This window comes from Anopheles arabiensis, chromosome 3, assembly GCF_016920715.1.
Source record: "Anopheles arabiensis isolate DONGOLA chromosome 3, AaraD3, whole genome shotgun sequence".
In the NCBI taxonomy this organism is placed as follows: Eukaryota; Metazoa; Arthropoda; class Insecta; order Diptera; family Culicidae; genus Anopheles; species Anopheles arabiensis.
This window is the reverse complement of record NC_053518.1, coordinates 75,196,324-75,209,801: the sequence shown is the minus strand read 5'-3', so window position 1 is coordinate 75,209,801 and position 13,478 is coordinate 75,196,324. Positions and strand designations below refer to the sequence as shown.

The window sequence follows — 13,478 nt, the reverse complement described above, 5'->3', positions numbered from 1 at the left end:
AACCGATTACTTCTCGGCCGTTACCCTTTGCCGTTTTTGGAAGGGTGTATTTGTGCTCCAGTTCGGGGTGTAATTTGAGCGTTTCTTCGATTTTCTTGCGTGACGTTTTAGACTCTGGGCCCCGTTCAGGATAGAAGAAGAAGCACACAAAGATGGGGGGCGATGAGGGGCTGCTTACGTAAGATGTTATTTTTGGATGCAACAACCACCAGCCAAGGGACAACTGAGGCTGCCGGAGCACAAATAATGGGACTTGTGTGTGCTGCAGCTGGCTGTGCCTTTCCGACGGTGGACCACGACAGGCGGACGAACACGGTAGTAATTATGCCGCCGGGAATTAGTTTGCATTGCACAACGCTCCGTTGCAAGTGCGGCACGGTTGCAAGCTTACTCTGCGTGAGTGCGACAGGCAAATGATGCTTAAATGTGTCCTAGCGAGGAAGAGCGCGACTTGGCTTGTCTTCTCACCGTTGCATGTTTGACAAATCGTTTTTCTGTACTGGCGACGGTCAGACCTTGTCAACTACCTACACGCACACCGTGTTTCGCGCGTTTCGGTTGACCATTTGTTTGAGCTTCTATTTCTTCACGATGGACAAATTGAATTACGATCATTTTCGTTTCGCAAACACCGGGCAAGAAGCTGTACAGCTGGCGCGAGGCAGCAGCGCGCAAGGTCGTGAAGGTTGCCCCTTTTTTGGTACATGCTAAAATATATCTCGCCGTTTTTTTGTAAAATCTTACATGCCGTGAAGAAGCGTCAATTGAACGGTGGGAGGAAGATGTCTTCTTTTTGCGTGAGTGTGTGTGTGTGTTTTTTTCTATTGCAATACCTTGAGGGCATTCTCACGCCATACTTCCTCATCGGAACGAGGTAAACTTCATTAGCTGGTTGGAAATAATAGTTATCTAGCAGTAAGTAAATTTTTAATGTTCTACCACTAGACGAGAGGGGTTGCGCGTGGTTAGGTGGTTTGCAAATTTGCAGCCGCCGCAGCGAAGGTTGGATTATAATGGTGTGGTAATGATGGTGTGGTGCTTTGCAAGGTGCCAACGCAACATCCCTTCCCTATTTGCTTATGAATGTTTTATAACATTCGCTTCCACCGACTCCCGCGCGCATCTTCATTAACTGTATCAAGATGCAGGAGAGGAACCTGCATTTTGAGTTGGAAGACAAAGTTCATCCAAAACGGTTATTTACCAGAGATCTTCTGGCTGGCTGGCCAGTGCAAGTAACCTTCAATTGTGTTCGCTTAAAAGAATGAAAAACTCCGCCCATCATCGGGTTGCGCGTTTCGTCTGTGCGTGGAACGCTTGCTGCGTTCAATTAGATGCACACGATGTGTTGTGTTGTATACCCGGTTGCTGCGTCCCCCATTGTGGTGTAAACATTCTAAACCCCGAGAACTAGCTCTCGTTTTACACTCGTCCCATCCCGTGGGGAGAAAATAAATGAACGAGAAGTCCGCGTGTGGAGTTTTGCGCGGGCGAAACCCCGCCACCAACAACATGGCATCATCCGTGCACAACCCTGGGAGCTTCCAATCAGGGAAGCGTGTGGTGGTGATGCGTTGGAGAGCAGGGGGAACCCTTCCGTGCACGGAATGGGTGTGCAATTAGCGAACATTAAAAATGCCAATAAACAGCCACAACGGTGTGCGATCTCAATTTCCCTTCGCATGACAAAACAATGCGCGCGGTGTAGCGTGTGTGGGGCTGAGGTGAATTTAGCACAGCAAAAAGCAGCGATTGCATCTTCCCCGAGAGAGGGAGGCTTTGTACAGGGTGGAACATCCCCACGCATCGTTTAGAGATATTGGCGGCGGTGGTGGTGATGGTGGAGCGGTTGTCTGGTCATCTGGTGTGTACAGACCGGGCATTGAATTACGATCGGCTCGGACACCACTACCACCACCGCGCACCGCTGTTTGCTGCAACCGTTATAAGTGCAGTCTGGACAGGGTCTCGCGGCAGCAGGACGTCATCAACTCAGCAGAGCGCCCCTTACTATGCATAAACCCGCTCATTACTGGGGCACCTCCGGCGCAAAACCCTCAACAGAATGCGTTCCGCGTGTAGAAAGATCAAGTAGCAGAAGTTGGTTTACTTCAGATGCCTCTTAGAACAGTTGTGTAAGACCAAGTCGTCAGAAGCTGGAGGTTTTCTATATAATTTTAAAATCCCTTTTTTAGTCAAGGTTACGTTTGTTTGGTACAGTTCCAACGCAACTGTGGGCCGTTCGATCCGATCGATCAATGGTCGAACTATTGTCTTCGGCAATCGTGATTCGTCTGCTTTGGACGGCCGCATCTTCCAATCGCTACGCTGCCTCCGTTCGAAAATTAATAACATGTAGACTTTAATCAAGGTTCGTCGCCTGTGCGCTTCCGAAGAGTTACGTTACAAAGAACGGTACGTTGGACGGTGCAAGCGAGAACGTACTCTCTCAACAGTAGCTACAGCCTGCAACCACACACACACAGATAGACCGTTAGTCAACTGGAGTAAGTGACCTCCGCAGGGGGATGCTGTGCAATGAGTTGCAAATTATTGTTCACCTACACGGACGATCGCTGTCTGCCATGACCATGGGCATTTGGAAAGTAGTTCGACCGGTGGCGGCATCTTATGTATCTTTAACGAACAAAAAAAAAAACGATCGATTGCTTCATATTTGCTCCCAAAAAAATGAAGCCACGGCGCTGTCGAAAAGATCGCTTCCAAAAGCAGTTCAGCAGGACTGAGCTGGGCTTAAATTGGAGTAACTATGAGCCGTACACAAGCGATGCTCTTCACGTGCAGCAGAGCCGCGCACTAGTTACACCCGTACGTACCAAAAGGGCTCGCGCCTCATCTGCCTACCCCCGCTCGCCTTCGCGGGCGGCCAAAATCGCGGACGGAAATAGTGGTCAAATTTAGCGTGGAAATTAGAAATCAACTTCCCATTAGGCTTTACCACGGTGGCCATGAATTCCCGTTGCTACTGCTGCTACCACTGCTCGATCGGTTTCGTTCCCACCGGAAAAAAAGCTTCGTTCGGTTTGATGATATAGCTCAATCCCATTTCACAGGGTTCCGGATCGAGTGCCAGGAATTGCTTCGTGTAGTAGGACTAACCAACATAAAATGAAACAAATCTTCCAGCACGTGTGTGTGTGTGTGCGCTGGATGTGGGTAACCATGGTCACTTTCGAAAAAAAAAAAACGCCATCACCATTGGGAGATGATTCCGATCAGAAGTCGGTCGATGCCGCCGCCGCCACAGTATTGGTGCTGCTCCGTTGCCGCCATACGAATGCGCTCCAATTAGCATGCAGTGCATTACTTGTGAGAGTCAAATTTTCGCAAGCCGCGCGCCGCTACCGATGAGAAGTTGCGCTTTCTCGCGCACCAAACACACATATCTCGCGCGCAACACTGCATCAGCGCGCACATCCCATTACCTTTTTTTCTCTTTCGGTTTGCGTTACCTTGCCGAGCAGCGGCGAGATGGAGCGGCACTCAATATTATTTATGGTCCAACAGTTAGAGGAAAAAAAAAACGAGCAAGCAAATAACTGAAGTGTGCAGTGTTATGATTTATGGACACTGGTATGCTAATGTCACACGATGCTTCAGTCGCAAAGCGAGATGCTGCGATCAGTAATGATATTGGTCCGGTTGGTCCGTGGGTGGCGAAGGTTTTGTAGAAAAATCGAACCTTCCACCAACGATTGAAAGGGATGCGGCGATTGGTACCGGATGGGGTCACAATTTGGCACAAAGTGGTCATTTGCTGTTTCGGAGGTTATAATTCGTACCTTTGCGCATATTTTGATTATATGTTTTGGAACATTTTTTAACCATTTGAGCACATTGGACACGCTCAGAGTGCTTCTGATTGATTCTTGATGCATCCCACGGAAGGTCAAAGGCATAAGACGTATATAGAGTAGAGTGTTGTGGTGAGTGATGATATAAAGCATCAACAAAGTTGGGAAGGCAAAAGCCTAAAAACATAACAAAAAGATCCTAATTAAATAATATTTTCATTACCAAACCAGAAGCTTGATATTAATTTTGCTCTCCTTTTTTTCTTCTTCCCCATTTTCAGGCGACATTACCCAAAAAGGATACGAAAAGAAGCGAACAAGACTCTTGCAGCCATATTTGTCCAAAAATGTGCAGCACGGTAAGTTAACAGCTCTGTGATGTGTATAACCACCGCTTTAGTTGCTCGACTACAGTAATCGGTAGATGGTGTAATGTTTTTAACATGCGTAATCATCCGAGGACACAAAATAACAATAATAACATTTAAGGCCCTAAAACAAACAACCAACCAAAACCTCTGGGAAGAGAGAATTAGGGCTATGATTTACTACTCTTTCCGTTTGCAAACGACTCACGGCATGTACGTAAGCGTGTATGTGCGTGAAGTGCGTAGGAGATTTACTAAACTGCCGTCAATTAGCACGGTCACAAAACATGGCACAAATTTACACCAACCCCAAAAGGTTCGCTCCCACTCGAGCACTCGATTAATCAAACGACAGGAAAATAGTTGCTTAAACATTAGCAATGCGTATGGCAAACATCGTGTCAGGGTCTTCAGTCCAGCAATGTTGCAATATTATTTTAGCAATAAGGCGATGGCACATACTTATTTGTTGGTATGTTTTCCACTTTCTCACACTTCGTAGCAAAAAAATAAGAACACCAGAAACACATTTTTTACTTCTCTCTTTTAAAGCGGCTGATAATACTCGCCGCCACCACTGTGTGCATTGCTGTCTAATGACTTAATGGTCGCCGGAATGTGCCGCGTGAACGTGAAGTCATACCAATGCACTGCTGACCTTATCGCGCCCTCCGTTAGACGGTGCCGACGTATGCGGAAGACTCTGATGCTGCGGAGTCAGAGTCAAAGACTCAGACACCCGCGGAATGCGCGCCACCGTGTGGCGTGTGTGTTGACAGGGATTGTCCAGATAATGCTGTTGCACAAGTTTGCGGAATAATTCTGATTTATGGTGGTGCGGCCTTTTTCTTGCCAAACGATTAGTCTCGGACCACCTCAGCCGCCTGCCCAAATGCCACACGCGGGGCGCGTCTTTGAACGTTTAATCCGACGCCATGTGTCGCCATGTTGGGATTAATTCCCGCGGTTGCGCAAACTTCTGAGCGTCTCGAATGTCCGGCAGACGTTAAAACGAATGCTATCGTTCACTCTCAACCTCCGGATTGTAGATTTCGTTTAGGAAGTTCTGTTTGAGATATGAGGCTTCAATTGCTACAAGAAGGGTTCAATGTATTTGAAATAATACGACGATTACGCAAAAGACATACCTTTCTCCTCCTATGAATGCATGTCCAGTGAATGTCGTGGGTCAAAGTGAAGGTGTACCTCATGATACACACTTACGGTAACATCGAACCACGATCAGAGTCTCACACGAAGTCTTGATTAGAATTGATGATCGCTTCCAGAACTAACTGTACTTGGGCATAGCACACACATCGTTCGGCGGAATGCTGACGATCGTATTGCGTGGTGTGGCCGAATGTGACTTCCTTTCCTTTCATTTCTGGTTGATATTTAACGTAGCCCTCAGCTCAACCCGATGTCTAATGGCTCCATCATCTAGCCATGGTACACCGGACCCGTGTGTGTGTGGTTGGGCGAGTTTCTGTGTTTTTGGATTTGTGGAGGAAGTGCGTTGACGATCATCTCCACCGCCGAAGTCACGCAACACACACAGCAAAACAGAAAACATGATTGAGGAAGCGATGGTTATGAATGCAAGCACGCGGTCGCTTATGACTTCCTTCCTCGCAGGTCGTGAGCGCAACAATCTGGATGAAAACAAACACAATGACAATCAGAAGCGACCAATGTAGAGGGACTAATTGCTCCGGACTCGGGCAGTTTGTCAGCTTCATTTGTGTACGGAACTCATGTAACACACGTTGGATTGTGTGACACTCTCCGCCTAATTTTTACACCGACAAGTAGTATCTCGTTTGTCGCGAAAGTTTGGAGAGCTAAAGATCTTGTACTGCAATCAAAATTCAACACGTTCGATCATCAATCATTTTATTTGTTGGAAGTTAGTAGCGTTTAGAGTCATCTTCATGGCATATCTAGGCAACATTTGCAACGAGCAAAAAGGAAAGTGTTTTCCTCCAGCTTCTGTTTATCGAAACCCATTTATCTTACTTCGGAAGTCGGTTGTTTTATAGGCAATAGAGCACAGGTGGAAACTAATGTCTCCAAATTAAACCATCGTAGCTGGAGCCTCTCAAATGGATCCGTAAGTCCTCATTTGCGAAAAAAATTGTACATGCAAAAAACGCATACACTGCATCAGCAACTATGTTAGGGCGTAAGAAAGTGGAAAATTACTAGCAAAACTGCAAGCTGTTTCGGAAGTGATCGCGCACATTCGCGCATGACATGACCGTGCAGAGTGTCGAACCTCTTGCCTGCTGCAAAAAGACGGCTGAGTCGTGTGAGGCAAGCAGTTTTACAAAAGAAAGTACCTCAAGCGATGCGAATCGAATACACGGGTATGATGTTGATAGCACCAACACCCTTTTAGGTAAAAGTGGGCAATGCATGCTGCTACTGTAGGGGGACATTTAGCGTAAGAGTAGTAGTCGCCTGTAGACAGAGAAAGAAAGAAGGAGTAAAGAATTAATGTACATACAAGCCTTTCTCATACGTACATTTCAATGAACCGCAACCGCAACCCCGGTAGTAGAATATCTTCCCATTTTAGTGGTGGTTTCGTGTCTATTGTGTGTCTGTATGTATGTATGTGTGAGTGTGTGTACTTGTGCTTGTTTCATCCTAACTACTAACTTCTAACCATTTAGGCGGTGGTGGTGGAGGTGGCGGAGGCGCCGGAAGTAATCCCGGATACGTCAACGACATCCAGTCGCATCTGCATCATCCAGCCTCGCAGCAGAAGCAGAACATCTTTGCCTCCTCGGGAGGTAGTGGTGGTGGTGGTGGTGGTAGTAGAGATAGAAATGATCGTTCCAGCAGTGGTAGTGGTGGCGGTGGTGGGCATCATCATTCCTCGTCGCATCAGCAACAGCGGGAGCAGCAGCAGCAGCAGCAGCTACAGCAAAACCGCACGCGTCGCAGTACGCAACGTAAAGTAACGCACAACGAGAAGCGCTATCACTCAGGTTAGCAGAAGACTGGCCGTGCCAGTAGTGTAGTGCCCTGATCCGGCTCTAGTTCGTAGTGTTGTAGTGTGTTGTAACCGGTCAGCGGTAGGATGGCCGTCTGTTCCAATATACGCAATTAGTAGTGCGCTCCCACCAACCCTTTTACGTAGCGCAAGACATCTCCCTCTCCCCGAAACGCTTAATTTACTCGTTTACGTACCGCGCCCTTTCGACACCTGGCCCTCTTACAGGTGTACAGAGATCGAGCTTTTACTGCTTAGTGTGTCATAATGTGCCTCATCCGATCACTCTCATAACGGAGCCGCACATCTCGCACATCCATCCCGTTAGTGTTCCTATTGGGATCTTCGGCGCACCCGTTCTTTTCCTAAATTTATGCCATGGATTCCCGTTCATTTAGGCTGCGCCCCTTTTTAGGCACTTCTTTCTCCCCCTGCTCCCGATCTAGGCACAGACACAGAAACACTAATCGAAAAGTTAGTGAGTGAGAAATGTGTTTCGGAATGATCCATTCCGCCATCTCTCCGCCGTGCTAACGAGTTTCTCAACGGACCCGGTATTCGCTTCATCTTTCCAGTGGGGGTTTGAGTTCCGTTTATGACTCCAGGGCGCCTGTTTACCTTTTCCCGGCTTGTTGGGTACGGTATACGACGACGGCATTTTGCGTTGTTTGTGTGCTCTCGAATGTTTGTTTGCCTCGCTACGCCCTTTTTTCTGTAGTTAGCGAGATGAGATGAGCGAACCCACAAGACGACCCCTGGCGGTAATTGCTACCCTAAGGAACTTGAAGAGCAGAGATGATCCTCTCACCGCTAGCCCGCTTGATTTGGGTTTAGGGCCTCAAGATATCCAGAGTTGGAGTATCCTTGAAAAAAGAGCTGTTCCTTTATTCTGGGAAGCAATCTTTTCTCGAAAGTGTATCCTACCGCGAATTCTTCAACTAGCAATATCCCCCTTTAGAGCGTTCCCATAGCATTAAGATTTCGCTTAACTTTTTACACACTGTAGCACTGCCTTCCTGCTTTAACGCATAAATCATTAGCACTAATAGTGACCATGTATGGCGCGGCCCGAGTTATGTCTCCACATTCATTCCACTTTCAGCCGCGTAGGTTTCATTGGCACATAACTTCGATTGATTGATGCGACTCATTTGCCTACCCCTCGTGCAGCGCAGGCAGATGGCGCTAGCAGTTTTAGAATAAATTTACATAACATGCTAATATTACTGTGGCTCCGGTTTTATTTTGTTTTTTTATTATTATTAATCGTGTAGTGCGCCGGTGACAGATGTTGTAGAGAGCATGGCTCTAGCTGAATATGTTAACAAGTTGTTGTTTTTTTAGTTAAACACAGTTTGTGTAGTTAATTGAAGCAATTTTGACAATATTTATTTATTACAAAACATGTATTATTTCCTTCATTTTGTAATTCTAACGTGTGTTTTGTTTCTTTTTTACATTTTCTTTTATGTCTTTCTCTTGGTTTATACAAACAACTTTGTATCATGCATGCCACTGTGTATGTGTGTGTGTTTGTGCGTGTGGTGTCCAAATACTGTCCACTGTGTGTGTGTTGTGTTTTGTCCATAAAAAAAATGCGCCAAACGCCAAACTACCTCTACCGCACCGCATTGTGTGTCGTACACATCTTACACGCACCACTCACCATTCACTGCGACGACGACGACGACAACATCATCACGGCCCTCTATATATCTTGGCCACGCGATTGCACCCACCCATACTCATAACACACTGTGTTGTTTTTCTGCACAATCTGCTTCCTTCTGCCCGCTTCCGTTTGGGGGTCTTGTGGCTGTCGACGCACAACACAAAAGTAGCAACGGGACGGCCCGATGTGCTGCAGCCGGAAGAGCTGCTCCAGCAGCGGCCACCAATCACGGCACCCGCGTCCGGCATTCCGGTGCACCAGCATCAGCATCTGCTGCGCCAGCGACAACACGCGCTGCTCTCCACAACCACCTCATCCGGCTCCACCTCCTCCGGGGGTGGTGGTCGGGAGCTGCCGCTGCTGCTGGGCCCAGACAAGGAGCCGCAACGCAGCGCGCCAACCGCTACCAGTGTGCCATCGTTGGGTGGCGCCCAACAGCCACCACCCGGCCTGTACTCGACGGCGCTGGTAGCGGCGGCCGCCGATGCACTGTTCAAAGCGATGCGCATCTCCCCGCAGCCGCCGGTGGAGCAGCCCGCTGTGATAATGCGCCCAAAGGTGTACACGGAACCGGTAGCAACGGTCCTTCAGCAACAGCAGCCGCAGCACGCCGAGCTGGATCGGACAAGTAATAATCCTGCCGCTGCCACCGCCGCCGGTGGTGGGGCGGCCGATGGCAAGAATAGTAGAAATAATAGAAGAATTGGACGGCACGAGAGTCGCTACACCAGTGGTAAATTATTGCACCCGAATTTCGTTTGTTGTTTTTTTTTTTTGTTACCTTTTATGCACCCCACCGGTCCCACGTGTTTCCTTTTTAAATTTCCTTTTTATTTGAGTGTGTTTGTGGTTTCCTATTCTATTTTTTTTCCTATACCGTACCGTACCATTTTTCTATTCTATTTTTCTACTCTTCTTACACTGTTCTACTAACCAAGTATCCCTTACACTAATTGAACACTATATTTGTGTGTAGCTTTTTAATAACACCCCTTGTAATGTTGTAAGAAACAAGAGAGATGTCCCTTAATTTACACAGGCCTGTGTTGAACCTAGTTTCGACAGTGAAACGAAGCGCTGTGCGTTATACAGGGTTTACCGAAGCATTTTTCGATGTGAGCTTTCGTAAATTTGTTGTTTACGCAACAAATTTTGACAACTGATTTGCATTTTAACCTGATTTTGGATACCTTTGGCTTTGATGTTGTCCTATGTTTTCTACATTAGTTTAAGCACTTTTCGGATATTATGTTTTCAAAAATGGAGTAAGAGTTAAACTTGGTTGCTCTGTATCAGTGCTGCCAAATGCCACTGTTTCAGTCACCAACACTCATGACTGCTCAAATCAGCTCACGTACACAACTGAGATGATCTGAGGTAAACCTCAAACGGTTGGTGGACCAATCACATGGTGACATTTTGTGTAGCATCTAATTCTTGGTCACTCACTTGGTCACGAATTTTTTTTTTCGATGATAATCACAATATTCTTTTAATATACTTGTCATGTGGAAAATGAAAAAAATATATCTCGACCAAGTAGACTGACCAATATTTGGGATGCACAAAATGTGGCCAAGCTTGTAATGATTGCAACAACTGTTTGAGTCTCACCTCTGATCATCACAGAAGAACTGGTGACGCTGACAATATGTTGTTTCAATCGGAATTTGTCCTGAATATGTCCGTGACGTTTTGCAGAACTGATCACAGTACAAAAAAAAGTCATGACAAAATGACTGACCAAGCGTTGATTGCTAATATGTTACCAAGCATGTATTGGACACACCAACTGTTTGAGCATCATCTCTGATCATCACAATTGAGTACGTGACGCTGACATGGATTTTGTTTCAGTCAGAATGTTTTATGACATTGACAGTGACATTTTGCAGTACTGATTGGAACAGTAAAGATATGAGGTTGGAGTCAACATTCATTTCTTGAACGTAGCTCACACCGCAAATCAACTCGGTAAACCCTGTACAGTGTAACGCAATTCGAAACCCTGTGGTCCATGTAAACGCGAGGTGCATATGCCTACAAGGTGTGATCTATAATTTTAATTTCTCGCTCGATAGATAGCGCATACACAGCCACTCAATAACCTCCTTTTTAGGCCGTTGGCTTAACCGGGTACTCCTTTTCATAGAAGCCCGAGAGCCACCCGTACACACCGTACCTGTGAAAGATGTCCGAGGGCTTTGCACAAGAGCCCGGTAACATCGTTAACGATGTGCTTTACGTTTGTAGCTCCTTAGGCTTTGCCACATGTTTTGGGTTGTTCGTTCGATCGATTGATTCGTGCGTGGTGATACGTCGATTGGAGTGTGGTTGACTTTGGTCATAAAAAAAGCAGTGCCCGTTTGCAACAACACGGATTGATTTGAATGGTTAGCCAAACGTCTTTCGCAAAAGTAGTCGACACGATATGGAAAATTCCCAGCCAAGAGAGTAGTAGTAGTAGTAGTAGCAGCACCACCAGCACCTTTTGATGTACATCAAAATGGCGTGCCGAGTGTGCTCTCATTTGCTGCTGGGAGGATCTAATTCCCCCCGCTCAATCAATTATTCGTTAATGAGCTTACAGCAAAACGCTGGCGCACGGATAGAAAATGTTGGTGCGGGAGAAGAAGGTGCATGATGCCGTTTAGTGCATTTTTGTAAATGGTTTAATTCGATTTTGCATGTTACGTATCTTTTTTTTTACTTTCTTCTTCTTCTTCTTTCGTTCAATGAGCCTCAGTAAGCGCATGTCTGGCTGGTTAAGCTGAAAGCTGAAATTAGTGTAGTTTTTGCGCCATTGCTTTTCATCAATATTAGTCGTTTAGCTGTTTCCCATTGAATCTCTTTCTCTGAGAAGTCGTTCAACTCGAACGTGATCGTGTCTGGGGGGTGTGCACCAGGGGGTGCGTAAAGAGGTACAACTGCTATAGGTACAACGCGGAATGAACCGATCCATTGCCAAGGGGACAAACACCGATGATCGTATGTCAGCGTCAGACGAGTTGATTGATCCTTCGCCCCATCGTCTACGACCTCCTACTACTCCACTAACACACAGCATCACGTCGTCCAGAACCCAGGCAAACCTGCCCTTTACCTTGGGTCCGTCGTGTGATCACATTCGTGTCGTGGTTCGCTCCGGTTACGTGTCCCGTGGATTGATTGACAGGCTGGACCGATCAAGTTCACCAGAGCTCGCGGGATCTCTCGCGATCATGTCGCTCGGTATAATAGCTAGGAGGAACTTGCTGATGATCGAAGCCGATGGTGTAGCAAACACGATAAACGAACGCGATCAGTCGTGGGTGAAGTCACTTGCTCTCGCGGTGGGCGCGGTGAAGATTTAGGGTGATTTGCTATCTTAAGATTTTACGGATTTTACAAAACCTACGCAAAGTTAGTAGAAGCAAATGCTAGGAGGGAACGGATAAATGGAAGTCGGTGCAAGACACAAACATGAAACAAGATCACATGGGTACCAGCAAGATCAACTGTTTTGTGTGGTACACGTTTAACAGGTTCCGGGGCTAGTATCCCTAATAAGGGGGTTGTAAGCTATTTTTCGGAACAGCAAAGAGACCTTCGGCGAGTTTCAAGTTTAACAGGTGGTGCGCGGTTGACCAGAAGCACCATCGGGTTTCGAGTAGCAGCGAGTGATTCATTACCAAAGGGTATTTAAAATTAAGGCTGTTGCATTTGCATAAGTTTTCTCTCATACATCGATTGATCGAGAGTATCCAAAGAGGACATTACTCACGCTTGGTTGCCCGATTAAAACATCATAAAAACGAGATTCCTACTAGCTGACACGAACGAAGATCTCCAATGCCTACGCGCAAGCATTGGAATTTATTGGAATATTAAAATGAATGGAACCCGATAGAAGCTTTATGATCCTCATTTGTATCTTAGCTTCACATACCGCAGTAAGGTGGTAAGCGCAAAAATCGTTACGTATTCTATGCTCAGACAATTAAAGCCTAACGCACGCACCTACGCATATTCAACTTCTGGCAGATGCGCCCATTAAACAGTATCATCGCCAAAGGTGGTCTTCAACACGACTGCGTTAATAGTCTTTTTAGGTTTCAAATAACCGCCTTTGTAGCAATCATCGGCTGGTCAATCATCATCTCAGCTAGCAACGGTTGGATCGCTACCACCCCACGCAATGTGGTAGACTCCACAGTCAGCCAGCGGACACGAACACGAATGACACGCGACGACGACACCACGGTGTTTGTAGATGGGTTAATGGACCACGGTTGCGACAGCGAACACCCTCTCCATCCTTCTATCTGGCGTCCAAACACGCAAACGATTCATAGAGAGGGCCCTAGCGTTAAGATCTCTCTTTAATATTCTTGCAATATCTTTCCCCATTCCAATAACATTCCAATAATATCTCCTCGACCCTCGAAGCGATTTCAATGATCAAATGTTTCATTTCTACATCGTTTTTTTTTCGTTTATTTTTGTTTGCTCTCTCTCTCTTTTCTCTCTTCCATTTGTCCCTCGATAATGCTGTGCGTGTGCGCGAATCCTTACACTCATGTTATCATCATGTTCCACCCCACCCCATCAACATTATCATCACCATCACCAACATGCATCAT

At 46.5% G+C, this 13,478-nt stretch overlaps 1 protein-coding gene across 17 annotated transcripts in view; it reads left to right on the top strand.

Annotated features, from left to right (window-relative positions):
* LOC120905035 (disco-interacting protein 2) overlaps window positions 1–13,478 on the top strand; it is a 141,375-nt gene that overhangs the window by 113,851 nt on the left and 14,046 nt on the right. For 5 of the 17 annotated variants that reach the window (XM_040315666.1, XM_040315656.1, XM_040315659.1 and 2 more), the window contains 3 exons: window positions 4,097–4,174; window positions 6,862–7,179; window positions 9,026–9,589. In XM_040315666.1, the coding sequence (XP_040171600.1) occupies window positions 4,097–4,174; window positions 6,862–7,179; window positions 9,026–9,589 (960 nt within the window). Of the gene's footprint in view, window positions 1–4,096; window positions 4,175–6,861; window positions 7,180–9,022; window positions 9,590–13,478 lie in introns of all 17 variants that reach the window. The other 12 variants (XM_040315671.1, XM_040315670.1, XM_040315665.1 and 9 more) reach the window with 5 other exon arrangements.